Here is a 27,313-nt window from a genome sequence, read left to right on the forward strand (position 1 = left end):
TATTAGCATTAGCAAATGGGTAAACAGAGCAGAGTTGAAACTGAAGCTAACTAAGAAAAGTAAACACTCATTAAAATAGAATGCGGATTTATTTCAGAAAAGAAAATAGATTAAATGGCTGGCAAATTGCACTGGAAATGTAAATTATTGAAGAAAACTGTTTTGGCAAAAGTTACTGGATGTGTACACTATACAATACACTTTTTTGTTAATTCTTTTAAATAATCAGATCTATCAGCCTAATATTTCAGTATTCACTCAGCTCAATAGAAATGCACATGTAAACTTACAAATGCACTTTGGTGTTATACAGTAAGTATAGAGGGATATATATATTTATTTTTTAATCATGAAAACCAAATTTTATTGAAATAAATCCCTATCTCCTGGGAACTGCCACATGTCCATCAATGTATCTGGTGTTGTTATTTGTTTGTATTTCCACCTTCGGTTTTTCCAAGGTTTTCTATTCAAATCTCTCCTATGCTCACCCAGGTTTCCTTTTACCTGTGCCAGGTCACAGCTACCCACACTCTTCCCCTTCTCCCTGGTGAGTCATACACAGTAACAGTTAGTGCCGCCCCCCCCCCTCCACGTCCCCCATGCACAAGCGCTCCCCCAGGGGCCTGGGCCTGCCTCATTAGTGAGTATTTTCTCCATGTTTGTTAATTGTGTCCCTGTTTTTATCAACACCTGCCACGGTTCACTCTCACTTTCTACCTGACCTCTCTCTCATTCTCTCAGCCTCCCTCACTCCTGCAAATGTCCCCCATCCTCTTCACCAACTCACTTTCCTACGCTGCATTTCCATGCTAAGGTTCCCCAGCTTTTGGTCCATTGTGCTAACCCCAAAATATCTCTCTCTGTCTCTCCCTCCCTCCTCTCCCTCCCTCATTCATGCGAGGTGCTCATCTGTGCTCCCTAACAGGCTCTAATTGTCATCATAAGGCTGCGCTCCCCGTCACAACTGGAGAACAGACTGCAGACCGACAACACACAGCCTGCTCCCGTCAGCCCCGAGGGGCCCCGGGGCCCTGCTCACCTGTCCCAGAGGCTCGGGGTCCCAGAGCTGGCGGGAACCCCCCGAGATTACAGACTGATAGTGTAACTAACAAGGGCAGACTGGGAAGGAGAAAGGGAAAGAGAGAGAGTGACTGTTATGTGTGTTTGTGTGTGTGTGTGTGTGTGTGTGTGGGGGGGGGTCTAAAACTAACAAGGCCAAACTGGGAATTGTTATGGGTGCTCATGAGAACTTGGCATAACAGTCTACTTGCCTAACAAGGTAAATATGGAAAAATAGGAAGTACACTATTATGTGCTCTACATTCCTGTCCCTCATTCAAATACATCACATTTACTAATGTACTGGGGCAAAACACCTACAGTGTATCTATATGGTCAATACCAAAACTATCTGAGAATATATTCATTCACTCATTCACTCATTCACTCATTCATTCATTCGTCCCCAACAATCGGGAAAGTAGCACAGAAAGACATACTCAGTGGTGCACAGACTGGTGCATCATTGTCTGTAAGGTATCGAGTACAATATTTAATCAAAAGTGTAGATCCTAATAGATTATCCTTTAAATACTACATACACATTCATGAACTTTCCTAATGTTTAGTCCAAAAGCTTCGCTCTCATTTCAACAAACCTGATGTAAATCTATACCAAATTTTAATAAAATAAATAATATTAGTGAAATGCAAAGGAAAAGAGGATCGAAAAAATAAAGGGGAGAGGGCAATGGCTTGATGAGGTCTGTTCCTAGTTGGATAGCTGGGTTTGTTTCTGACACTTTCTCCTCAAGGCTGTTAAAAGAGGGGAAGGGAAGATGAGACAGTGACCACAGAGCTGAAGGTTTAGCCTATGAGTGTAGGTTTCATTTATATATGGATGAATAAATAGCTGAATGCAGGCAAAACGTTTCCATATGCATCCGCTCCTGTTTTGTGTCTGTGGATACATCTGTGTGAACTGTGTGTGTGCACGTGTGTGTGTGTAAGTGCATGCACACGCTTGTGCACGGAGGGCACCAGTTTCTCGGGGCATGTGGCGGCCCCAGCGTGAGGCCGGGCTGGGCCTGCGCTCGGACAGCTGGAGGGCCAATCTGTCATGGCGTTTGGGGGCAGGCGGCAGAGGGAGCCCAGGCGAGTCGGCGGCGGAGCCCGCCGTTAGCCCTCTGCCCCGCAGCCTGGGACCAGGCGCTTGGCAGGCCGCAGCCGGAGGCTGACAGCTCGACACAGCCTGCACCGCATGGGGTCCGGCGCTGAGAGAGGGCGGGCGGGGGAGAGGAGGGGCAGGAGGTCTGGAGGTGGCGGTTACAGTAGTGTGCAAACTGACAGCCAGCCAGTAACCAGCTCACGAGCAGCCAGGCAGACTGCCAACAAATACATGGGAGAGACAGACAGAGGGTACAAGAGAGAGAGATAGAGAGAGAAGGGGGAGCACAGAGAGGGGGGTGGAGGGAGGGAGAGGTAATGAAAGAGCTGGAGAGAAACATAAGAACACAAGCCAAGTGTTAAAAAGTCACTAAATGCCACTTTGATGTGTCTGGCTGGAAACTGCTAAGGGTAAATGGCACACCCACCACTTCAGAGCAGGCAGTATTTACACATGCACTATTTACACATATGCTGCGTGTTTCTGACAGAAGTGACTTTAGGATGGCTTTCTTCCAATTATCATGCAATCGATAAATTACAAAACCCTTACTGTTGAGTGACGCCAGGGATGTAGGTGCTAACAATCACTGTGAATGATGGTCTCCATATATCTGTATGACTACAGTTATGGAACTAGGACAAATCTAGTTGTTATGTCTGCAGTAAAGTTAAGAGTCAAACTATGATATTCAGACACCAATGTAATTGACTGGTGAGTGACTGATCTGGTCTATCCTCGTACAGAAAAGGTGGAGTGCTCTGATTGATCGGACTTCTGTCTGAATAAGCAGCGGGGGCGTGACCCCACAAACCCTCCAAACTCTCTCGCTGTGTGTCCTTGTCGCAACCTTGTCTCTACGGCAACCGCATACGACCTGGGATGCTGATGTAAATGAGTAACCATTCCTTGAAATTTCTCATGGGGTGTGTGTGTGTGTGACCTACACGTCTACCATACACCCCACAGATGTTCTAATGCTGGGTGGCTAAATGCTTGTTAAAAAGTGTGAATGACTCATTTCCCAGTCTGGCCAAGAGCAACAGCTCAACAGAAAAGGCCATTTCAGTTCACTCAACCGTTGGATTGAGACCCATTTCTGTGTGGATCTCAAAGTGTTGGTGCATCTTCATATATGTTTTAGCCTCAGCCAGTATCTTCTCATCCAGTTTGTGTCATCGGTAGCCTGTCCCCTCCTCTCTGACAAGATGCGACAGTAAACTGACAAGTGCTGGGGTGATGCCAGGGCGTGTGATTTTTTGGCTGGCACAAACGTGCCTTCGGAGCGAGCTGGCACCATCTGTCTGTGGCACAGGGGAGGAGAGGGCACGGGACGGGGTGAGGAGGCGCCCTCTGCATCCCTGTCCCATACAGCGCCTCCGTGGCCCCCCGCCGGGTCACACACCCAGCGCACAGCCTTCAAGCAGATGTCCCTCAGACCCGCCGCCTCTTAATTAAACGGCCAACAGATACTGAGACGCTGACAGGGACCAGCAAGCCCACTCGGCCTAACACACACACACCTGCGCTTTGTTGGCTGCAGACGTACGTATGCACACACGGAAGCAGAGGGGGAGCATGTGTGTGTGTGAGAGAGAGAGCTAAAATGAAAATGCCCAAAAGAGTCTCCAGTGTGCCATGAAAACTGGAATACTTTGAAGGAATCAAAAAGCTAAGGCTACCTCAAAAACACGTGTAGATAAAAAATAGATCCCAAAGGGTGTGCTCTCCAAGGCCACCGGAGCTTGTAACCTTCATCTTTTCTTATCAGTTCTCCCTAAGCATAGGGCCGTGTGCATGGGAGATGGGTGACCTAACTATGGCTACACAATGATCGGCCCAAAGATTGCAAAGTGTGGTTTACACAGTCATTATGTGTGTGTGTGTGGTTCACAGTGTCATTGTGTGTGTGTGTGGTTTTATTATTAAAAGTGTGGATCCTAATACATTTTTTTGGCTGGCCTTTATGCATATAAAATACATATACCCTTTGTTGGGTAAAATTGCATACTGTCTGCTGTGTTTGTGTTCCTACGCAAAGCCATTGGCCCAATGGTTTTTCATACAAATTGACATGGCTGAGTCTGGACCAGCAACTGCCAGCCTTGCCAAATTGCAGGTGTTTTTAAACATTTTATGCCTTTCAATTTTATGAGCAAACAGATGCAATACAATTTCTGAAATGGACAGTGCTGGCGTATTACTATCGTAAGCATAGTAATAATATATATATATATTTTTATCATATCCTTTCAAAAACATTGTGGAGAGTTTTGGTGTTTTTACTTTAAACTAGTAAAAAGTACATGACCTACTGCATCTATAATGTCCAACAGGACTGACATTTTACTGCTCCAGTAACGTTATGTCTTGAGGCTCCACGGCTCATTATCCCTCAGCAAAGGTTACACAGCGTAGACCAGGCCTTCATTAAGCGGGTGAAGGAGAGCTGTGAGGCCTATGGAGTCAAGATTGGATTTGTTTTCATAGTGTTATGTCTGACCCTCACTGATGCACTGGTTGGCCGCTAGAAACAAATATAAAATGGTCACATAAGTCAGCATGGCAACCTTTGGGTCAGCCTCCCCATACTGATCCATGACGTGATTAGTTTAGAACGCAGAACACATAGCTAGGCTACGGTAGTCTGGCATGGCATCATGGTATCTCCTTGACGTAAGGTTATTAAGCCCATTACTGAATGTTTGATGGTAACCTGCTAAAAAAATGGGTTTGTGTTAATGGCAGCGAACGTTAAGATATTCATTACATTCCGTCTAGAAATGATACTACATTTATATTTAACACTTAGTAGCCTAGGTAATGATGACTCCCCCAAACCCATGAATGAAACAGAGGAAAATAATCTGGAATGAAAATAACATGAAAATAAATCCTACACGATGCTCGTGTAACTGACAGAAACAATAGGGACAAGCTAATTATTTAAAATAATTTCAAATTAAAGGGTAGGGAACTAGCATTTGAGTCAAAAGTGACTTTTAAAACTTCTTTCTTAGAATTATTCTAGTTGTGAAGGGAAGCAGACTAGCCAGCCAAGGAGAGTCCCAACAAAGTCCATCAGTGCCCCCTCTTGGCAATAAAAGAAAATACAACTAGTCATGTTTCTTTTTCATCATGGAAAAAGGGAATAATGAAAAATGTGCTGTGTCTTCAGTAACCGTATTCTTGGCAATTTCAGCCTCTCATGCCAGAGCGCAATTGCAATTTCCACTGGACCTTGGCTTTGGGTGAGGTCATTAAACACCTTGTGAAATTGAAACCAAGTGCATCACTACCATAAAATTATAATTTTTTAATGAGGAAAATATGTCAGATGGGGAAATCCTAGTCACGGCAAGCCTCTAAGTGAAGCTGAAATCTTGATTTCCATAGTCTCAATAGTTTCATAGTCTCTATAGTCTCACAGTCGCTTTCCCTCCAGCATCTGCAGCCAAGGTATTTTCATGCCAGCCACCTCCATGGCTGGTCTGGCACTTCAGTTATTTAAATCACAGGTCACACTAACGTGACCCTGATCAAGGAAGGACTGGCATGACAATATTTTGGCCACAGCAGACGCCTCAGGTGTGGGACACTGGTTGTCTCGGTGTTGCCATCACTTTCCGCTGAGCTTCAGGACGTCCTTCACCATGGCTCCGATTCCATCAAAGATCAGGTGCAGCTTTGTCTCACACATGAAGGCTGGTGAAGTCACCACCTTGTTCTTCAGGTCAACATGGGTCTCGTAAAACACTGAGGTTAAGGGTGAATCCGACAGCGTCAACTCAAGTCAGGTCCAACACATGCACTCACAAGATCATGTAAAATACACCTGCAAAAAGCTTACTGTTCTTATTCAATTTTGTTAAGGAGTTGTTTTGCATGCAATATGAGGAGAGGAGAATGCCCCAAAAGAATAACTCTGCTCATACAAAGCTCTTTGCCTCTATAAACTAATTTAACAACTACTGGGGTAGTCGGTTTGGTAATGCAGGTTTAGCATGTTGAAAAACTCAGAAGCAGCCAAGCCTATGCTCAGGACACATAAATCTCAAGGCAGGATATGGTGACGTCTTTGACGCAGTGCTTGGCACCAAGGGCTTTAATGGCCTGAGCCGTGCCAGCATAGGGCCATTTCCCGCCCTCCTCTTCCTCGTGGCCCACAGTCACTTCCACGCCAGGGAGAACCTTGGCTGCCAACACGGGGGAGATGCAGCACAACCTGGCAACCACAGACATCAACAATTCAATGAGAAAGGACTGAATAAGAAAGATATCAAAAGAGAATACACAAAGTACATTTTCCACACAACTTATTTGGAAGAAAAGTTAAAGGGTGAACATGCAATACCATGGTTACAAAAGTGCCGACCGAGTAGACCACTTCACCCATACACTCACCCAATAGGTTTTCCAGCTTTGTGGAAGTCTTTCAAAACACGTTCCACGTCAGCATTCACTTTGCAGTCCTTCCCATCCACAGCAAATGTGGACCTGCAAATCAAGGTGAAGTACTATACTCAGACAGAAAGAAGAACAATAAGGATGAACTCGGCATCGCCGTATTACACTTTCAATTTGAGCAATTTCAAGTCTTAACAAGTCTTTATTACCTCCGCCAAGGTTGTTATGTTTTCATCCCTGTTTGAATATACAAAAACTACTTTACGACCCTACTAATCCGGCCTGGGGCTCCGCCCATCTGTGCTACGCTGTTGCCTGTTTTGTCTCTCCAGCAGGGGTGGTGCCTAGGAGATAATGGGCCGGACTATATAAGAGCTGGGGTTTGCAATGGACGGTCTCCTCTCTTGTCTCTCGTCTGGCTGTCTGACACTTTGTTGCGTGTGTTGCTGCTCCGTCTCAGTCTGGTTTGTTCCAGTGGTGAGAGCCTGGGGAGAGCCTTCCTGACCGTCAAACTCCACTCTTCGCCGCGTTTTACACTTTTGTTTAATACCTTACTGACTCTTGGACACATTGCACGAAACGTTCCTTCTAATTCATTATACTGATTGGTTCTATTTATGTAAATAAACCTTTTATTACTAAATCACTACGGTGTGGTCTACCCATTCTATGTCCGGGCTGCCTTGAGCAAGGCAATCGTGACACATGAAACTTGGTGGAAAGATATAACAAGTAAACACTTATTACATTTTGGAGGCCATCCGACTCACAGGGTGCCTGCAAGAATGAAGTTTCGCTTTCGGTAATGTTGGAAGATAGGCTATTAGCGAGATACGGCAAGAAAGGGGGCTGTTGAACCTTGGCAGAGGTATGCGCTGTTTGAGAGCCATTCTAGTATTAACGGAGCATTGAAGTAGACACATTACAGGGTACTCTACTGTCAGTACAGTACTTACAAATTCTTGGCTGCACCGAAGCCCCCAGGGAAGATGATTGCGTCGTAGTTACTGGCACTCAGTTTGGCTACATCAACTATATTGCCACGGGCAATCCGTGCCGACTCCGATAACACATTCCTTATTTCCCAACACACACAAAAATGGAAGAGAAGTCACACACCCCACGGAGTTTGATGCAGTCTCATCTGACACGGTAATGTTCTTGACTACAAGTGCAGCCAACGTCAATAAGAGATGCCAACAGACCACCTGAATCAACTCTGTCAATTAAAGATCCAATTCCTACTCCTACCTAGACTCCTTCTCCATGGGCTGGCCTTTACCATGGTCAATGACATGCATCTGGGCGACATCTGGGGCATACATCTGCACTTCAGCCCCTCCTCTGCTAAGGTGCACCAGGATTCTGCACATCACACACCACACACATGTGCAGTAGTCAAAACATCAGTGTAACTCTCAAAGACCTAAGGAGGAAGAGTTTTACTGCAACGTTTGTGTTTGGCAGACAACCAGTACAGTAGAACAGGCCTGAAGGGCAACTCACGCTGACGCCTCATGGACCTCCGTGCCGTCGTACACGCCACATCCTGAGAGCACCTGCCAAATATTAAACTAATTATGTAACTTAACGTTGAACTCTAGGCATCTTCATTGAATATACCATTCCCAGATGTAAGCAATAGCTTCAGAAGACACACAACATTTGGGACTACATGAAATTTGACGCCCCCACTACGTTGGTCACAACAGCTACAAAATGCTGCAAGAATATGCTAATACGTAGCAGGCCAATGTCTGCGTTTTCTGTGTAACGTAAAGAACTTGGAGAAAGCAACATGACATTCACAAGAAAGTTAGCTAGCTGGCCAGCTAACGTTAATTTATCCGTGTGGTCGACAGTTGATGTTTAGCTAGATGTACTTACAACAGCAACTTTAGCTCCAGACAAGTTGGTGGTCGTGTGGATAAACCCTGCACCTGCAACTTGCGGTTTTAGCCAGAAGGGATATGATTTGCAGACAAAAGATCGTATGGCAAACATTTTGGGGTGAGAGCTGAAACCGCAGCTGTCCTCGCCGAAGTTTAGTGTCAGTGTGCTAAAGCAAGCGTGTTAGCGGCTGTCTTGGCAATAACAGCTTATCCACCAGCATGTAACTTGCAAGGTCAAGTCTTAAGTTCTGTTCATGCTCACAACAGAAATATATAGCAATATTGTATTATGTAAGCTATAACTTATGATGGTCACGTCTGATAATATCAATAACAATACATGGAAATAAATTCGCCAGAAGGAGGTTAATATAACCTGGAAGATATTTAAGGAGTCAGTGGCTTAACGTTACCGTAAGTATTAGTGAATATGGCGCAGAAAACAACATGATATTCATGTAGTTTCAAGGCGTTAGATATTCACTTTCTACATTATGTTGAATTATACAAAATTTCAAAATGTTTTCACATCATGTTTCTTGTTTCATTAAAAGCACACTTGTCTGCATTCCCTCTAGTGGTGTTCTTTAGCTGTTATGGTACAACAGGGTCACCTTGTGGCGAAATAATAAATCACACTCTTTTATTCACAATCACTCTTATTCACTGGCTACAAAACCTTCTGTCAGTTATAGATGTCGTAAAGCCCCTTTATCCTGGATTGACAGAGAAAGGCAAAAGACACTGGGTAAAGTTGTTTTCTGCGGTGTAAGAGAGGACTTTTTTAACCTAGATTGGTGAAATGTGTCCTTACTGGCAATATTACAGTATGAGATGTATGAATAATATATTAAACTATAGAACGGTATCTGTAGACATGATTTGCCTACATGATGGGAAACATGTTTTATTATGGCGATTGATTTAACTAATTAATTTAACTTGTACTAGTACGATGAATGTGTTCCGTCCGAGACAATTTCTCTTCAAATTATATTGTAATGTGTAGAATATTATGTGGGCAGAAGTTACCTAGAAATAGGTAAACTGAATATTGAGAGCAAAATTAGAATACCCGAATGAAAATGACTACCGAAAGTTATCTGATGTTTTAGGATATTTACGCAACTTGCTTTATTATCATTTTACCCAAATACATAATATGAAATTTCAAAATGTACATATCAGCATATATTTCAACATGATATAGGCATAATTAAGTAATTGTAATACAACTGCTCTTAATATTATGTAATCTACCAGTAGTACTCAATACCTCTTTCAATCATTTCAAAATTAAAATACATTTTCAACTATCACATTTGATCACGTTAAAACTTTCTTTATAGAACTTACATTATTAACCTTGACTTTTCTCTGCTGCATGAATATTCAGTAACTTATCAATGCTGCTTTTAACAACAGACCCCTGTCACTACAGAGAAAATGTAAAGTGAAATTGCAATAAATACAGAGTGTAACATCAACACTAATACTCCTCCTACTTCTAATACTTAACAAATATGCTCCTTTGCCGGCTTTCTAAGCAGAGGGCACAGACTTTGCCAGAACTTGTCGGGCCTTCCTCAGGCGTTCCATTCTCTTCAAAAGATACACTCTCTTCTTGGCTATATCAGACTTCTCTTGTATGAAGCTGCCTGCATCCTTGTGTCTTATCATGCCTAACATGGCTGTCTTCACATTAACAAGGTACTGCTCCAACATGTGATACAGCAAAATCAGGGGCACCTGATTGGCTAGGCGATCGGAGGTGATCTGAGGACACATAACCAAATTAGATGTAAATAATCACGAACGGGCAAAAGGAAAGTATAGGCAAGTACGCAATAAGACAAGGAAACTGGCACGTACTCTGAAATAGGCATTTAAATGATGTGTCATCTCACAAATGTCTGCGTTGATAATGTCCGGTCTCTTGGCAGCTCTTTTGGCAGCTTTTAACTGCCGCCTATAGATGCTATCTTGAGAGTAGACGATTTTCTCCATCTTAAACTGTGACCTCAGTCTCTCCTCAGCCCTCTCATACTCCTGCTCTCTTAAGTCCTCCAGTGGATCCTTAGCTGCCCTCATCAGGTTGGGATAAGCTTCAAAAAAGCTGCTGGTGGTTTTGTTCACATCAAAGCTAATAATTTCTATTTAAGATAAAAGAAGAAGATGAATGTAAGCTTAAGTCTGAGTCTTCCTGTTGGAATTAAAAGCAAGTAACCGACATGCCATAAAAGTAATCTAGTTCAGTGTTAATGTTGGGAACAATGAGTTCAAATTAAATGAAACTGACATTAAACTAGCCACACTCCTCCATCAATTGGAAGTCAGTGGAAAGTTACCAGTCCATAATGAAAGCAGTGAGTGAATAAGAACTTGAGTAATGAGGTTAGTTTCGTAAATGTAACACTGAACAATCATGACCTTTGTGAGATAAAGAAACAGACGGAGAATAGACACTTTTTAATGTATTTCTTTAACCTGTGGTAGTTTGTAGGAGGTTTATTGCCGGTTCTTCTAAATCCTCCACATGTCTTTTGACTATGTTTTGGAATGTCTTGTAGTTCACAAAGCCGGGTAGCTCTTTGCCTCTGTGAATTCTAGTGTATTCCTCCACCTCATCACGTAAATGCTCCTGTACTAAAGACAAAAGTATTTGAAAATCACGTATATAATCCGGTTGGTAAAAAGACAACAGTCCAATTTGAGAGATTTTGTTTCCTCATAGTTACACTTTACATTTACAGTTACATTTCTCAATTCTCCACCACATAGAAGAATGGACCAATTATGAATCAGGTTTGCAACGAACAAATGGTATGACACGAACTTACACTGGAAGGCTTTGTTTTCAAGTTCTGTCTTCCAATTACTGAATTCTCTTCGAATTTTTGTAAAAACTCGTGTGTCCGTGTCTCCTACATCCTCCTCTGCACTGACAATGTCTGTGAGAACCTGGTTGAATCTGCTTATTTTCTGTAACATACAACATTACAGTTTTCAAAAAAAATTCACTTGAAGAACTGCAGATTTTATTAACACACAACTTTCAATTTACCTCAATGAGGAAGTTGTCCCTTTCAGTTTCATCTTGAGGGACTCCATCTCCCAGCATTCCTAGCTCTGTAGAAGTCTTCTCCAGCTTTTCTTTAATCTGTTTTTCCAACTGGGGAAGGGATCTCTGACGTAATTTACAGAAACACACAATACTTGTTATTAAAACAAAACAGTACTATGCTATGAATGCTTTACAGACTAAATCTACTTTGCAAGAGTAAGTTATATTTATTATTATTATACTGTAATTATGCGCTATATTTTTTTTATTTTCTACAATGCTTTAAGTTCTGATTTCAAGATTTAAATTATTGATTCAAATCACTTGGGTGTGGTTGTAATCCTACCTTAAAAAATCATTTATTTTTAGACATCATTCCCAGACCTGTTTCAGTAGCCTATTATAACCAGAGCCAAACTGAGGTGGTAGCAATAGGTAGACGGAGCCATCCTGGTGTTTTAAAACTTGTATTACAAAACATTAAATGTGAACTAAACAGTTCGGAAAAGTTATTCGGTCGATTATTCCTCCCTTTTATAACACCGATTGGTATAGTATTTTATATATCGTTGGAAAGCCTGAGTAGTCACCTTTACAACAAGGTACATCTTGTAAGAATCGTGCATTCGTGGAATGAGCAACACAGCTAACCGTGTGGGTAGTGGCCTAAGAAAATGTGCCAAAATCACCTGCAATATTCTTCTGTTGGTGTGCACTCTCATTTTAAGTTGCTTGGTGGATCTGATGATTGCACTCTCCCACAGTAATAAGGTAAAAACAACACATATTGGCCATTTTTACACTTTATTTATTTAACACTGTTAAGGACCTCAGTAGCGTGTGGAAGACAACAGCCACAACAGCTTGGCATCTCCTCCTCATGCTGGTCACCAGCCTGGTCACACACTGTTGTGGGATGGCATCCCTTACCTCAACCAGGACTTGTCGCAAGACAGTTAACATGGTTAAGTTGGTCACTCTGGCACGTACAGCACGTCCAAGCTGATCCCACAAGTATTCAATTGGGTTGAGGTCTGAACTCACAGCAGGCCATTCCATCATCTCCACTCCCAAATTCTGGAGGTACTGATCCTACCTCTGTGGGGGCGAGCTTTGTCATCCTGGAGGCTGGAGTTAGGTCTCAGATTCTGGAGATATGGGATCGCCACTGGCTCCAGAATCTCATTCCGCTATCTCACTGCATTGAGATTGCCTTCAATGATGACAAGTTCCGTTTTGCCTGTGACAGAGATAGCGCCCCACACCATGACACTGCCCCCATTGAAAGGTGTCACGCGATCTATGCAGCAATCTGCATAGCGTTCTCCACGCCGTCTCCATACTTTGACCCTGCCATCAAGGTTCTGCAGACAGAACATTGATTCATCACTGAACATGATGTTGCCCCACATTCTAAAGTTCCATTGTCGGTGCTGTTGACACCACCGCAAACGGGCCTGACGGTGAAGGGCAGTCAATGCAGGCTTCCTGGCAGCCTTATGACCCACCTGTGATTGGCATACACCTGCCAGCACTTGAAGCTCAAAACGAGAGAGAATATTTCAGGGGATTTTGGCAAAAAAAATGTGGGCCGCTACCTACACGGTTAGCTGTGATGATCATTCCATGAATGCATGATCCTTACAAATTGTACCTCGTTGTAAAGTTGACTAATCAGGCTTTCCAACGACATAAAATACAATACCAATTAGTATTATTAAAGGGGAGGAATAATCGCTGAAAATACGAAATATTGAAATAACGCTTCCAAACTTTTTTTGAGGAGTTTATTAATGTTCCGTATTTACAAAAAACTGACTTATTGATTTCAGTGCAAACAACCAAAATGTACCCATGATTAGTGTCATAAGAACTCACGTTAATGTGGGATACCAGTTCTTTGGTTAGCCTTTCAGATAGGTGGGGAATAGAAGCTTTCCCTTCATCCAGAAAAATGCTACGGATGAGAAATGAAAACACAGGAAGAGATTCATGGTTATACTGATTTGTCCATTTAAGTCAGTCATTACCGGTAATGGCTTTACTGTCCTTACCGGAAGTGGGTGTGGTCTTTAAAAAACATCCTCTCCTTCTCCAGAGCTTTGGTCAGAGACAAGTTGTCATTGATGTCTAGCTGGCCTCGGCACTTCACCACCATGTAGCCTTTCTTGAGTGGGATGACCAGATTGTTGAGAGTACTGACAACATTGTCCTCCGCCCCTTTGTCCACTAGGTCAGGTTTCGTCAGGATGCCTGAAGGTGAGACAATGTGACCTGTGCATTGTGAGCTTGGACCATCAACAAGAGCATGGAAAATGCATTTGGTAAAGTAACTTATTAGACACCACTTTCTGGGTGGACGGTGAAGAGTCCAACCATGTGCTATCACTTCAAAGTCACTTTACAATATGAACAAGAACGTTCTGCAAAGGCATGCCAAACCACAAATGGCAAAATCGACACCTTCCTTTCTCTCTATATGAATGAAAAACCCTTACAAAATGTTTATAACTACATTACCCAGAGTCCTCTGCCCATCAGGATCCACTGTTTTAGCCATCTTCAGAGCCTCTGTGGTAGCTATGTCAACATTTGCAGGTACCACAACCAAATTGATGGTCTCTTGTTTTTTAATGAATGTCTCTATCAGTTTCTTAATCTGTAACACAAGGGTGTGTGCAGGATGAGGGCTGTGTCATGTACAAACTTAGTACAGCAACATTTTTTGTTGTTATTTACGAGTTATTATTATATGTTGCATAAAACATTGTTAAATATATGTGTCTTTCAGACATACTGTAATCAATCTATTTCCTGTCACCTGTTCTTCAATATCCTGGGACTGGTTGCCTGTGGCAACTCTAGCAATGCCTGGCAGATCAATAAGAGTAAGATCAGGTACATTGGTGGAACGGATCTCCAGGTTAATCATCTCGTGGCTGATGCCTTTCCCTTGACCAGCAAGAGCATTCTGAGCTGTAAGACAAGAAACTCATCAAGAAATGATCCGAATAGGTACAGTTAGGAAAACATTGATCACAGAACATTATGAAAGAAAATAAAGTCTATGGATGCTTTTAGTTCACAAAATAGTAAGCAGTTACAGACACTTCAGCCAGTGATTATTGCTGGGGCAAAACAAATCTGACACATTTCAAATGTAGGCCCATGTGTTAACCAAGAACTACACATATCTACTATAACAAACGGGCACAGAGACCTTTGGCAACAGCATCTCCCACTTCTGCTGGGTTTTTGAGCTCCACTTTGATGTGGCTCTGGTACGAAAGAATCGCATACCAGGGAGTGCCTTTTTTCACTCTCTTCAACTTGAGTACCAGTGGGCAGCGTGTAACAATGCCTGGACATTCAAAATGAACAAAAGGCAAACATCTTCATCAAGAGCGGAGCAGTATTCAAATACTAATAGGCAGCACAACTCAATATGACATTGTATGCACACACATCACATGGACACACTGCTGTCTAGACCTGAACTTCAAACTCTGTTCTTTATCTAGGACACAAACCGCAAAAAGCAGTCATGCCAAAGGTTTGACTAGACCAGGATATGCATACTCAGTTTTGTATGAAAGGTGCTATACAAATAAAGTGTATTGTTATTATTATTGTTATTATCTTACCAGTGCCTCTGGGCAGTGCCACTCCTGAGAGGGCTTCAAGCACAGAGCTCTTTCCTGAACTCTGGTCCCCGATGACAGCGATGGCAGGTAGGGCCAGGTCCTGCTCTACTCCCAGGGACCTCAGGGAGTCCACCAAGTCAATGCAGGGGCGCACTTTTTCTTCATAATGCTGGGAAAGATGGCTGATCTCTTCAAGCATTGTAGGCTTATTTGGCATCTTAGTTATTACAGATAATCACAGTCCTTCAAGATAGTATCTATCCCACGATTAACTGTAAAAATACTGAAAAGAAAAACCAGCTTCAAATCAGCCTAACACTAAATCACTCATCACTGTTGACGTACCCCATCCGTTATGCTTACATTCCAGTTGGTTTCAACACCATAGTTGAATCCAAGAGGAAAAATATGTTATAAAATAAAACTAAAACCAAATCGCACCAAAATCTAACATATTGAAAATATAAATACTTAACCTCCCCACTAACGCTTTCTGTCCACAAAGCACTTCTGCACTGAAAGGTGTGACTAGTTTCATATTAGAGAAAACGAAACTCTTCTTCATGTGGCGGATACAACCGTTTTCTCAAGGGTGGAGCACTTGCGCCCACTAGTGGAAGTAGTGCAAAACAGATGTTGGACATACAGCCGCGGAAAAAATTAAGAGACCACTTCAAAATGATCAGTTTCTCTGGTTTTACTATTTATTGGTATGTGTTAAAGTAAAATGTACATTTTAGTTTTATTCTATAACCTACTGGCAACATTCCTACCAAATTTCAAATAAAAATATTGTCATTTAGATCATTTATTTGCAGAAAAATGACAATTGGTCAAAATAGCAAAATTGATGCAGTGTCTTCAGATCTCGAATAATGCAAAGAAAACAAGCTCATATTCATTTTTAAACTACACAATACTAATGCTTACACTTAGGAAGAGTTCAGAAATCAATATTTGGTGGAAAAACCTTGATTTAAAATCACAACTTTCATGTGTCTTGGCATGCTCTCCACCAGTCTTTCACATTGCCGTTGGGTGACTTTATGCTACTCCTGGCGCAAGAATTCAAGCAGCTCGGCTTCTTTTCATGGCTTGTGACCATCCATCTTCCTCTTGATCACATTTCAGAGGTTTTTGATGGGATTCAGGTCTCGAAATTGGGCTGGCCATGACAGGGTCCTGATCTGGTGGTACTCCATCCACACCTTTACTGGCCTGGCTGTGTGGCATGGAGCATTGCCCTGCTGGAAAAAACACTTCTCAGAGTTGGGGAACATTGTCAGAGCAAAAGGAAGCAAGTTTTTCTTCCGGGACAACGTTGTACTTTGCCTGGCTGAGGTTTGTAAAAGACCATAAGGATTGAAAAAGCGGACTGGAGGTTCTTCTAAGTTCGTCTTCTCTGATGAGTCCGATTTCACAGTAGGTGCAAGACTCTCTGGCTTGTAGGCCTCTCCAGGTCTCCGTCTAACCATCAGACGACCATGTGTTGGGCAAAGCTGAAAATTGGACTCATCAGAGAAGACGAACTAGAAGACCCTCCAGTCCGCTTTTTTCAATCCTTATGGTCTTTTACAAACCTCAGCCAGGCAAAGTACAACGTTGTCCCGGAAGAAAAACTTGCTTCCTTTAGCTCTGACAATGTTTCCCAACTCTGAGAAATGTTTTTTCCAGCAGGGCAATGCTCCATGCCACACAGCCAGGCCAGTAAAGGTGTGGATGGAGTACCACCAGATCAGGACCCTGTCATGGCCAGCCCAATTTCGAGACCTGAATCCCATCAAAAACCTCTGAAATGTGATCAAGAGGAAGATGGATGGTCACAAGCCATGAAAAGAAGCCGAGCTGCTTGAATTCTTGCGCCAGGAGTAGCATAAAGTTACCCAACGGCAATGTGAAAGACTGGTGGAGAGCATGCCAAGACACATGAAAGTTGTGATTTTAAATCAAGGTTTTTCCACCAAATATTGATTTCTGAACTCTTCCTAAGTGTAAGCATTAGTATTGTGTAGTTTAAAAATGAATATGAACTTGTTTTCTTTGCATTATTCGAGATCTGAAGACACTGCATCTTTTTTGCTATTTTGACCAATTGTCATTTTTCTGCAAATAAATGATCTAAATGACAATATTTTTATTTGAAATTTGGTAGGAATGTTGCCAGTAGGTTATAGAATAAAACAAAAATATACATTTTATTTTAACACATACCAATAAATAGTAAAACCAGAGAAACTGATCATTTTTAAGTGGTCTCTTAATTTTTTCCGCGGCTGTATTTTGTCATCATGGACAGATTAAGAAACCACGGGCCCCTGGGCCTGGACATGTTAACGGCGCCCTCCTACCCACCTCGCGCACACGCACGCACACACAAACACCATAAGGCGTATATATATTTTACCAACAATTTGTTGGATTAACGGACAAATTAGATACTTTGTCTATTGTATTGGGAAAGTAAACAGGTAAAAGTTTCCACCTTCGGTGCACTGCTCTGCTATTGTTTTTGACATTACATGTGACAGGGCAACAGCCGAGTGATTATTTTCCAAATTGAAACTGATTAAGACCTACCTGAGCAGCATGGGGCAGGAGAGGATGAATGGGCTGGCTATCCAGATTCTGCGCTTAAACTAGCTATAGCGTACCGCCTCGTCACATGATCAAATAGAGACTTGCCATTGGCCAACAAGATACATATTACCCAGCAATCATCATTGCATATCTGTATATGGCAAAAATAACAAATTAAATTAGAAATTATTAATTTAATTGAATCGGCTTTGTAATAGTTTGTATAATGGAAAACCATGACAGAGACAGGTTTGCCATTTTAAGGGAATATATTTCATAAGGTATCTCGGTCATGAAAAAAAAATCACTGCCGCATTCAACTGGCGACACTTTTACAACCATATGTTCGAAGAAAAAAAATAGAAAGTACGGTCTGCTTTGCCTACGAACCTTCCGGGCTGGCTGCATTGTCTAGTTGCGCCCCTGGTGCACGTGCACATCTTCTAACACAGCACATGTACACTCAATTAAAGCCATTAGTGAATGAATAAAATGCACCTTTTTCAACCACAAATAAGAGGAACATAACAGCGACTTCTCACAGAGGCTCTGGCTTGGGGCCCCCCTGGGGCCCCCCGTTCGTTAATCCATCCTTGTGTGACATCACCATTGGGGAAGGTACAATAAAAGCATAGCTCTGCAAGCTTTCAATGACCTCACACTAGAAGAAGTTGAACCTCAGAAAGGCTACCCTAAAAAGAAATTAAATGTGTTGATTCCTAAAGTTGCAAGCGTTAAATATTTAGTAGTTGCTTGAGTTCAGACATATATGAGGCTGTACATTTTGTATTACTTTTTACTTGATGTTGAATTTGACCAAATTTCGAAATGATTTCAGCTAATTATTCATTTAAAGCACATTTGTCTGCAGTCCTCTTGAGGGGTGTTCTAGAGCTGTTATGTTTCAACAGGGCCACGTTGTGGCGAAATAATACATCACACTCTTTTATTCACACTCACTATAATTCACTGGGTCACTGCTGTTATGTAAAAATTCACTCAAGTTACCTCAGGACTCTCAGAGAGAGAGGGAGCCCGGGCTTAGCTCCAAATTTGTCAGCAGGGATAACCACGTGGTGGGTCTCTGACGTCCAAAGATATTTTTACTAAACATGCTCTTCTATCTGAAATGTGTCCTCGCTGGCAATATTACAGTATGAAATGTATGAATATATTAAATTATAGTACGGTATCTGTAGACATGATTTGCCTACAAGATGGGAAACGCTTTTGATAATGGCGATTGATTTAACTAATTGATTTAACTTGTACTAGTGAAATGAATGTGCTCATTGCAAGACAATTTCTCTTAAAATTATATTCTAATGTATAGAATATTATGTCGGCAGAAGTAGGTTAACTGAATATTAAAAGTAAAATAAGAATACCTATATGAAAATCAGGATATTTACGCAAATTTAAATTACGCTTTATTATCATTTTACCCAAATACATAATATGAAACATAAAAATGAAAACATCAGCATATAGTTCAACATGATTAAGGCCTAATTAAGTAACTGTAATAGAACTATTCTAAATATTATGTAATTTACAAGGAGGGCTGAACAAATCTTTCAATCATTTCATATCACATTTGAACATGTGTCTTCGTGTTTGTGACTTACATTATTGCCCTTGACTTTTCTCTGCTGTATGAATATTCAGTAACTTATCAATGCTGCTTTTTACAACAGACCCCTGTCACTTCACAAAAAATGTAAAGTGAAATTGCAATAAATACAGAGTGAAACATCAACACTAATACTCCTCCTACTCCTAATACTTAACAAATATTCTCCTTTGCCGGCTTTCTAAGCAGAGGGCACAGACTTGGCCAGAACTTGGCGGGCCTTCCTCAGGCGTTCCATTCTCTTCAAAAGATACTCTCTCTTCTTGGCTATATCAGACTTCTCTTGTATGAAGCTGCCTGCATCCTTGTGTCTTATCATGCCTAACATGGCTGTCTTCACATTTACAAGGTACTGCTCCATCATGTGATACAGCAAAATCAGGGGCACCTGATTGGCTAGGCGATCAGAGGTGATCTGAGGACACATAACCAAATCAGATGTAAATAAACACAAACAGGCATAGGGAAAATATAGACAAGCACTCAAGAAGACAAGTACTAACGCGACATACTGTGAAGTAGGCATTAAGATGATGAGCCGTCTCACGAACGTCTGCGTTGATAACCTTTGAGCTCCTCTTCCAGAATGTGTCAGAATATTCAGGTCTCGATTTGGCAGCTTCTAACTGGCGGCTATAGATGCCATCTTGAGAGTAGACGATTTTCTCCATCTTAAACTGTGACCTCAGTCTCTCCTCAGCCCTCTCATACTCCTGCTCTCTTAAGTCCTCCAGTGGATCCTTAGCTGCCCTCATCAGGTTGGGATAAGCTTCAAAAAAGCTGCTGGTGGTTTTGTTCACAGCAATGCGAATGATGTCTATTTAAGATAAAAGAAGAAAATGAATGTAAGCTTAGGTCTGAGTCTTCCTGTTGGACTTAAAAGCAAGTAACCGTCATGTCATAAAAGTAATATATATCAGTATTAATGTTGGGAACAATGAGTTCAAATCTGATTAAACTGACAATAAACTAGCCACACTCCTCCATCAATTGGAAGGCAGTGGAAAGTTACCAGACCATAATGAAAGCAGTGAGTGAATAAGAACTTGAGTAATGAGGTTAGTTTCGTAAATATAACACTGAACAATCATAAACTCTGTGAGATAAAGAGACAGAAGGAGAATAGACACTTTTTAATTTCTTTCTTCAACCTGTGGTAGTTTGTAGGAGGTTCATTGCTGGTTCTTCTAAATCCTCCACATGTCTTCTGACTATGTTTTGAAATGTCTTGTAGTTCACAAAGCCAGGTAGCTCTTTGCCTCTGTGAATTCTAGTGTATTCCTCCACCTCATCACGTAAATGCTCCTGTACTAAAGACAAAAGTATTTTTTCCTCAAAGTTACACTTTACATTTACATTTCCCAGATCTCCACCACATAGAAGAATGGACCAATTATGAATCAGGTTTGCATCAGCAAACCAACGGTATGACAAGAACTTACACTGGGTGGCTTTGTTGTTAAGTTCTGTCTTCCAATTACTGAATTCTCTACGAATTTTTGTAAAAACTCGTGTGTCGGTGTCTCCTACATCCTCCTCTGCACTGACAATGTCTGTGAGAACCTGGTTGAAGCTGCTTATTTTCTGTAACATACAACATTACAGTTTAAAAAAAAAATTCACTTGAAGAACAGCAGATTTTATTAACACACAACTTTCAATTTACCTCAATGAGGAAGTTGTCCCTTTCAGTTACATCTTGAGGGACTCCATCTCCCAGCATTCTCAGCTCTGTAGAAGTCTTCTCCAGCTTTTCTTTAATCTGTTTTTCCAACTGGGGAAGGGATCTCTGACGTAATGTACAGAAACACAGAATACTTGTTATTATAACAAAACAGTACAATACAATGAAGCGATGCTTTACAGACTAAATCTACTTTGCAACAGAAAGTAATATTATTAATTATTCTACTGTAATTATGTGCTAGTTTGAGAGTCAATTAGTCTTTTTTTTAATCTACAATGCAACTGCTTTAAATTCAGATTTTTTCGCGATTTAAATTATTGATTCAAATCACTTGGGTCTATTGTGTTGTTGTAATCCTGCCTTAAAAAAACATTAACATCATCCCAGACCTGTTTTAGTAGCCTAGTTTATCCAGAGACAAACTGAGGTGGAAGCAGTAGGTAGATGGAGCCATCTTGGTGTTTTAAAACTTGTATTACAAAATATTCAATTCAAATTCTGTACAAAACACGACTTAAATGTGAACTATTAATATTACAATATGTACAAAAAACTGACGTATTGATTTCAGTGCAAACAACCAAAATGTACCCATCATTAGAGTCATAAGAACTCACGTTAATGTGGGATACCAGTTCTTTGGTTAGCCTTTCAGATAGGTGGGGAATAGAAGCTTTCCCTTCATCCAGAAAAATGCTACGAACAAGAAATGAAAAGACAGGAAGAGATTCATGGTTATACTGATTTGTCCATTTTAGTCAGTCATTACCGGTAATGGCTTTACTGTCCTTACCGGAAGTGGGTGTGGTTTCCAAAAAACCTCCTCTCCTTCTCCAGAGCTTTGGTCAGAGACAAGTTGTCATTGATGTCTAGCTGGCCTCTGCACTTCACCATCATATAGCCTTTCTTGAGTGGGATGACCAGATTGTTGAGAGTACTGACAACATTGTCCTCCGCCCCTTTGTCCACTAGGTCAGGTTTCGTCAGGATGCCTGAAGGTGAGACAATGTGATCTGTTTATTGTGCACTTGGACCATCAACAAGAGCATGGAAAATGCATTTGGTAAAGTAACTAATTAGACACCACTTTCTGGGTGGACGGTGAAGAGTCCAACCATGTGCTATCACTTCAAAGTCACGTTACAAAATTAACAAGAACGTTCTGCAAAGGCATGCCAAACCACAAATGGCAAAATCGACACCTTCCTTTCTCTCTATATGAATGAAGAACCCTTAGAAAATGTTAATAACTACATTACCCAGAGTCCTCTGCCCGTTAGGATCCACGGTTTTAGCCATCTTCAGAGCCTCTGTGGTGGCTATGTCAACATTTGCAGGTACCACTACCAAATTGATGGTCTCTTGTTTTTTAATAAATGTCTCTATCAGTTTCTTAATCTGTAACACAAGGGTGTGAGCAGGATGAGGGCTGTGTCATGTACAAAGTACAACCACATTTATTGTTGTAGGAGTTATCATATGTTGCATAAAACATCTTTAACTATATGTGTCTTTCAGACATACTGTAATCAATCTATTTCCTGTCACCTGTTCTTCAATATCCTGGGACTGGTTGCCTGTGGCAACTCTAGCAATGCCTGGCAGATCAATAAGAGTAAGATCAGGTACATTGGTGGAACGGATCTCCAGGTTAATCATCTCGTGGCTGATGCCTTTCCCTTGACCAGCGAGAGCATTTTGAGCTGTAAGACAAGAAACTCATTAAAGAAATGATCCGAATATGTACAGTTGATCAGAGAACATTGTGAAAGAAAAGCAAGTGTTGGGATGCTTTTAGTTCGCGAAATAGTAAGCAATTACACCTCAGCCACAGATTATTATTGGGGCAAAACAAATCTGACACATTTCAAATTCAGGCCCATGTGTTAACCAAGAACTACACATATCTACTATAACAAACAGGCACAGAAACCTTTAGCAACAGCATCTCCCACTTCTGCTGGGTTTTTGAGCTCCACTTTGATGTGGCTCTGGTACGAAATAATCCCATACCAGGGAGTGCCTTTTTTCACTCTCTTCAACTTGAGTACCAGTGGGCAGCGTGTAACAATGCCTGGACATTCAAAATGAACAAAAGGCAAACATCTTCATTCAGAGCGGAGCAGTATTCAAATACTGGTTTAGGCAGCACAACTCAATATGACATCGTATGCACACACATCACATGGACACACTGCTGCCCAGACCTGAACTTCAAGTTTATTATATAAACTCTGTTCTTTATCCTCTATGGCACAAACTGCAAAAAGCATTCATGCCGAAGGTATGACTAGACCAGAAAGCATACACATACGCTGAGATTCAATGCAATGATGGTGTCAATTCTCTCCACGTAATTTCTTTGCTGTTAAGCACTTTGAGCTACTATGATTTGTATGAAAGGTGCTATACAATTAAACTTTATTATTATTATTATTATTATTATTTGTATTATCTTACCAGTGCCTCTGGGCAATGCCACTCCTGAAAGGGCTTCAAGCACGGAGCTCTTTCCTGAACTCTGGTCCCCGATGACAGCGATGGCAGGTAGGGCCAGGTCCTGCTCTACTCCCAGGGACCTCAGGGAGTCCACCAAGTCAATGCAGGGGCGCACTTTTTCTTCATAATGCTGGGAAAGATGGCTGATATCTTCAAGCATTGTAGGCTTCTTTGTCAACTTAGTTTTTACCGATTATCACAGTTTTCTCCAAAGTCCTTCAAGATAGTATCCCTGGATGAAGTATTTTCTGTGAAACTGAAAACAACAGCTTCAAATCAGCCTAACACTAAATCACTCATCACTGTTGTCTTACCCCATCCGTTATGGTTACATTCCAGTTGGTTTCAACACCATATTAGAATCCAAGAGGAAAATATGTTATAAGGAAATGTTATGTGCCATAATTTACAAACATAAATAAACAAAACTAAATTAATCCCAAATCTAAAACATTGAAAAGATAAAAACGTAACCTCCCCACTTACTCTTTCTGTCCACACTGCAGTCCTGCACTGAAAGGTGTGGCTAGATTCATATTACAGAAAACGAAACTTATCTCCTGCATGTTGCGGATACAACGGTTTTCTCAAGGGTGGAGCACTTGCGCCAGCTAGTGGAGGTAGTGCAAAACAGATGTTGGACATAGGCAGTGTTGGGGAAGTTACCATGAAAGAATAGCTTTGCAAGCTACCAATTACTTCACACTGGGAGAAGTTGAACTACAGCATAGCTACCCTTAACTAAAGCTGCTTAGAAAAAACTTAAACTACTTTTTAAAAAATGATCAAATTGACAATGTACACATGATACGAAATTATAAAAAAAGTCACATGCCAGCTAAATATTCCTCTCAAATTTGAGTATTGCAATCACCTACTAGGTCATACATAAACAAACAAACAAACAAAAAAAACTGTATTCATGGGCAAGAAGTGCAAGAAATGTCAGCTTTGGTTTTGTATAAAATGTCCTTGAGTCAGACACCAGTCTTCCAGAAACTAGAGAGGGCATATTGCACTGTATATGAGTTTTAGTCAAGTTCACTTGTTTTAACTCAAAAATGTATCTGTTTTTTTAATCTTATTCTTTCATTTTATTGCTTTTTCATGTCTTATCTGTTTTTATTATTTCTTTTAATCATTATTAATCGCTTGTATCCTTGTTTCTTTTTGATTTACTATGAACTGATACTCCTCGAATGGACGACACCTCGCTAGATCAGGCCAAAGGGACTTCTGAAAAATTGTAAGAGAACTTGACAGTTGAATCTATGAAGAGGTTTTCAACCCTGCTTTCACAATTTCCCAGGAAAATGCTTTGTGAATCCCCCCCCCCCCCCCCCCTGAAAACGAGGCTTTTACCATGCCCATCAACCTGTTTCAATCAAGTAAACATGGTCATCATTAGTAGAGATTTCTCTCTCTCTCTCTCTATGAATGATGCAACTTTAGCTAATGTATTCTGTGAGTCACAGGACACTAAGTGCAACCAGTGTTTACCCACATATGATCTGATCAAATAGAGGTATACCAATTGATCAGTGATCAAATAGAGTTATACCAATTGATCATTGATCAAATAGAGTTGTGCCACTAGGTCACATACGTAAGGCAGCAGTTTGGAGGTAGGCTTTTACTTTGTTATAGCACATATAATATATGATGTTTAAGACAATATAAGAAGATATGATGTTTATAACAACATAAACCACGATTTATGACGGTCACGTCTGATAATCTATATAACAAAAATAAATTCACCAGAAGGAGATTAAAATAACCTGGAAGATATTTTAAGGAGTGATAAATCACACTCTTTTATTCACAACCACATTTATTCACTGAGTCACTGTACAAAACCTTCTGTCAGCTATAGATGCCTTTAGCCTGGATTGACAGAGACTTAAAAATTGCTTTATTATCATTTTACCCAAATACATAATATGAAACATAAAGAATTACATATCAGAATACATTTCAACAGGATTTAGGCCTAATAAAGTAACTGTAATAAAAATCTATTCTAAATACACATAGAAACTGTGTCTTTATAGAACTTACATTATTTCCCTTGATTTTTTTCTGCTATATGAATATTCAGTAACTTATCAATGCTGCTTTTTACAACAGATCCCTGTCAATACACAGAAAATGTAAAGTGAAATTGCAATAAATACAGAGTGTAACAGCAAAACTAAAACTCCTCCTACTCGTAATACTAAACAAATATGCTCCTTTGCCGTCTTTCTAAGCAGAGGGCACAGACTTGGCCAGAACTTGGCGGGCCTTCCTCAGGCGTTCCATTCTCTTCAAAAGATACTCTCTCTTCTTGGCTATATCAGACTTCTCTTGTATGAAGCTGCCTGCATCCTTGTGTCTTATCATGCCTAACATGGCTGTCTTCACATTAACAAGGTACTGCTCCATCATGTGATACAGCAAAATCAGGGGCACCTGATTGGCTAGGCGATCAGAGGTAATCTGAGGACACATCACCAAATCAGATGTAAATCAACACAAACAGGCACAGGGAAAGTATATGCAAGTACACAAGAAGGCAAGGAAACGGGCACATACTGTGAAATAGGCTTTTAGATGATGAGTCATCTCACGAATGTCTGCGTTGATAGCCTTTCCAAACGGGTTGGCGTTAGGTGTCAATTTGGCAGCTTCTAACTGGCGGCTATAGAGGCCACCTTGAGAGTAGATTATTTTCTCCATCTTAAACTGTGACCTGAGTCTCTCCTCAGCCCTCTCATACTCCAGCTCTCTTAGGTCCTCCAGTGGATCCTTAGCTGCCCTCATCAGGTTGGGATAAGCTTCAAAAAAGCTGCTAGTGGTTTTGTTCACAGCAATGCTAATGATGTCTATTTAAGATAACAGAAGAAGATGAATGTAAGGTTAAGTCTGAGTCTTTCTGTTGGACTTAAAAGCAAGTAAAGGACATGTCATAAAAGCAGGGCCGGACCTAGCACATTTCCTGCCCTAGGCAAGTTTCGTAAATATAACACCGAGCAATCATGACCTTTGTGACAAAAAAATGAAACAGAGAAAAATACACTTCTCTTCAACCTGTGGTAGTTTGTAGGAGGTTCATTGCCGGTTCTTCTAAATCCTCCACATGTTTTCTGACAATGCTTTGAAATGTCCTGTAGCTCACAAAGCCAGGTAGCTCTTTGCCTCTGTGAATTCTAGTGTATTCCTCCACCTCATCACGCAAATGCTCCTGTACTAATAACAAAAGAATAACCACCAAGTCAATGCAGGGGCGCACTTTTTCTTCATAATGCTGGGAAAGATGGCTGATCTCTTCAAGCATTGTAGGCTTCTTTGGCATCTTAGTTTTTACTGATTATCACAGTTTTCTTCAAAGTCCTTCAAGATAGTATCCCTGGATGAAGTATTGTCTGTGAAACTGAAAACACTAAATCACTCATCACTGTTGTCTTACCCATATGTTATGGTTACATTCCAGTTGGCTTCAACACCATATTAGAATGCAAGAAGAAAATATGTTATAAGGAAATGTTATGTGCCATCATTTACAAACATAAAATAACCAAAACTAAATCAATCCAAAATCTAAAACATTGAAAAGATACAAACTTAACCTCCCAACTCACTCTTTCTGTCCACACTGCAGTCCTGCACTGAAAGGTGTGACTAGATTCATATTACAGAAAACGAAACTTATCACCTGCATGTTGCGGATACAACGGTTTTCTCAAGGGTGGAGCACT

At 41.0% G+C, this 27,313-nt stretch overlaps 3 protein-coding genes across 3 annotated transcripts; all 3 read right to left on the reverse strand.

The window, feature by feature from the left end:
- Window positions 1-5,471: 5,471 nt before the first annotated feature.
- Window positions 5,472-8,830, reverse strand: gatd3 (glutamine amidotransferase class 1 domain containing 3). Its single transcript, XM_080838738.1, has 7 exons — window positions 8,465-8,830; window positions 8,084-8,136; window positions 7,829-7,942; window positions 7,534-7,653; window positions 6,575-6,667; window positions 6,239-6,395; window positions 5,472-5,918 (listed from the first exon to the last, which is right to left on the reverse strand). Exons 1-7 carry the CDS (start codon window positions 8,579-8,581, stop codon window positions 5,790-5,792), a joined length of 783 nt encoding a protein of 260 aa, XP_080694864.1. The 5' UTR covers window positions 8,582-8,830; the 3' UTR covers window positions 5,472-5,789.
- A 1,053-nt stretch (window positions 8,831-9,883) lies between these two features.
- On the reverse strand, window positions 9,884-15,394 carry LOC308365677 (interferon-induced GTP-binding protein Mx-like; the record flags this gene model as incomplete). Its single annotated transcript, XM_080839181.1, has 11 exons — window positions 9,884-10,245; window positions 10,342-10,622; window positions 10,957-11,115; window positions 11,310-11,451; window positions 11,534-11,656; window positions 13,412-13,490; window positions 13,588-13,786; window positions 14,054-14,192; window positions 14,355-14,509; window positions 14,754-14,894; window positions 15,178-15,394. 11 exons carry the CDS (start codon window positions 15,392-15,394, stop codon window positions 10,012-10,014), a joined length of 1,869 nt encoding a protein of 622 aa, XP_080695307.1. The 3' UTR covers window positions 9,884-10,011.
- A 3,773-nt stretch (window positions 15,395-19,167) lies between these two features.
- On the reverse strand, window positions 19,168-26,294 carry LOC308366094 (interferon-induced GTP-binding protein Mx-like; the record flags this gene model as incomplete). The annotated part of the gene is made up of 13 exons (XM_080839730.1): window positions 19,168-19,802; window positions 19,900-20,204; window positions 20,539-20,697; window positions 20,830-20,971; window positions 21,054-21,176; window positions 21,692-21,770; window positions 21,868-22,066; window positions 22,334-22,472; window positions 22,623-22,777; window positions 23,008-23,148; window positions 23,535-23,739; window positions 25,836-26,054; window positions 26,151-26,294. 13 exons carry the CDS (start codon window positions 26,292-26,294, stop codon window positions 19,569-19,571), a joined length of 2,244 nt encoding a protein of 747 aa, XP_080695856.1. The 3' UTR covers window positions 19,168-19,568.
- Window positions 26,295-27,313: the final 1,019 nt, after the last annotated feature.

Source organism: Sprattus sprattus (assembly GCF_963457725.1).
Source record: "Sprattus sprattus genome assembly, chromosome: 5".
Lineage (NCBI taxonomy): Eukaryota > Metazoa > Chordata > Actinopteri > Clupeiformes > Clupeidae > Sprattus > Sprattus sprattus.

Excerpts from the sequence above, each read along its gene's own strand:
- gatd3 (XM_080838738.1), bottom strand. The coding sequence starts at position 8,581 with ATGTTTGCCATACGATCTTTTGTCTGCAAATCATATCCCTTCTGGCTA. Across the intron at positions 7,943-8,083 it reads GAGGTCCATGAGGCGTCAGC|AATCCTGGTGCACCTTAGCA; the intron begins GTGAGTTGCCCT and ends TGTGATGTGCAG. Across the intron at positions 5,919-6,238 it reads ACTGCGTCAAAGACGTCACC|GAGACCCATGTTGACCTGAA; the intron begins ATATCCTGCCTT and ends TCAGTGTTTTAC.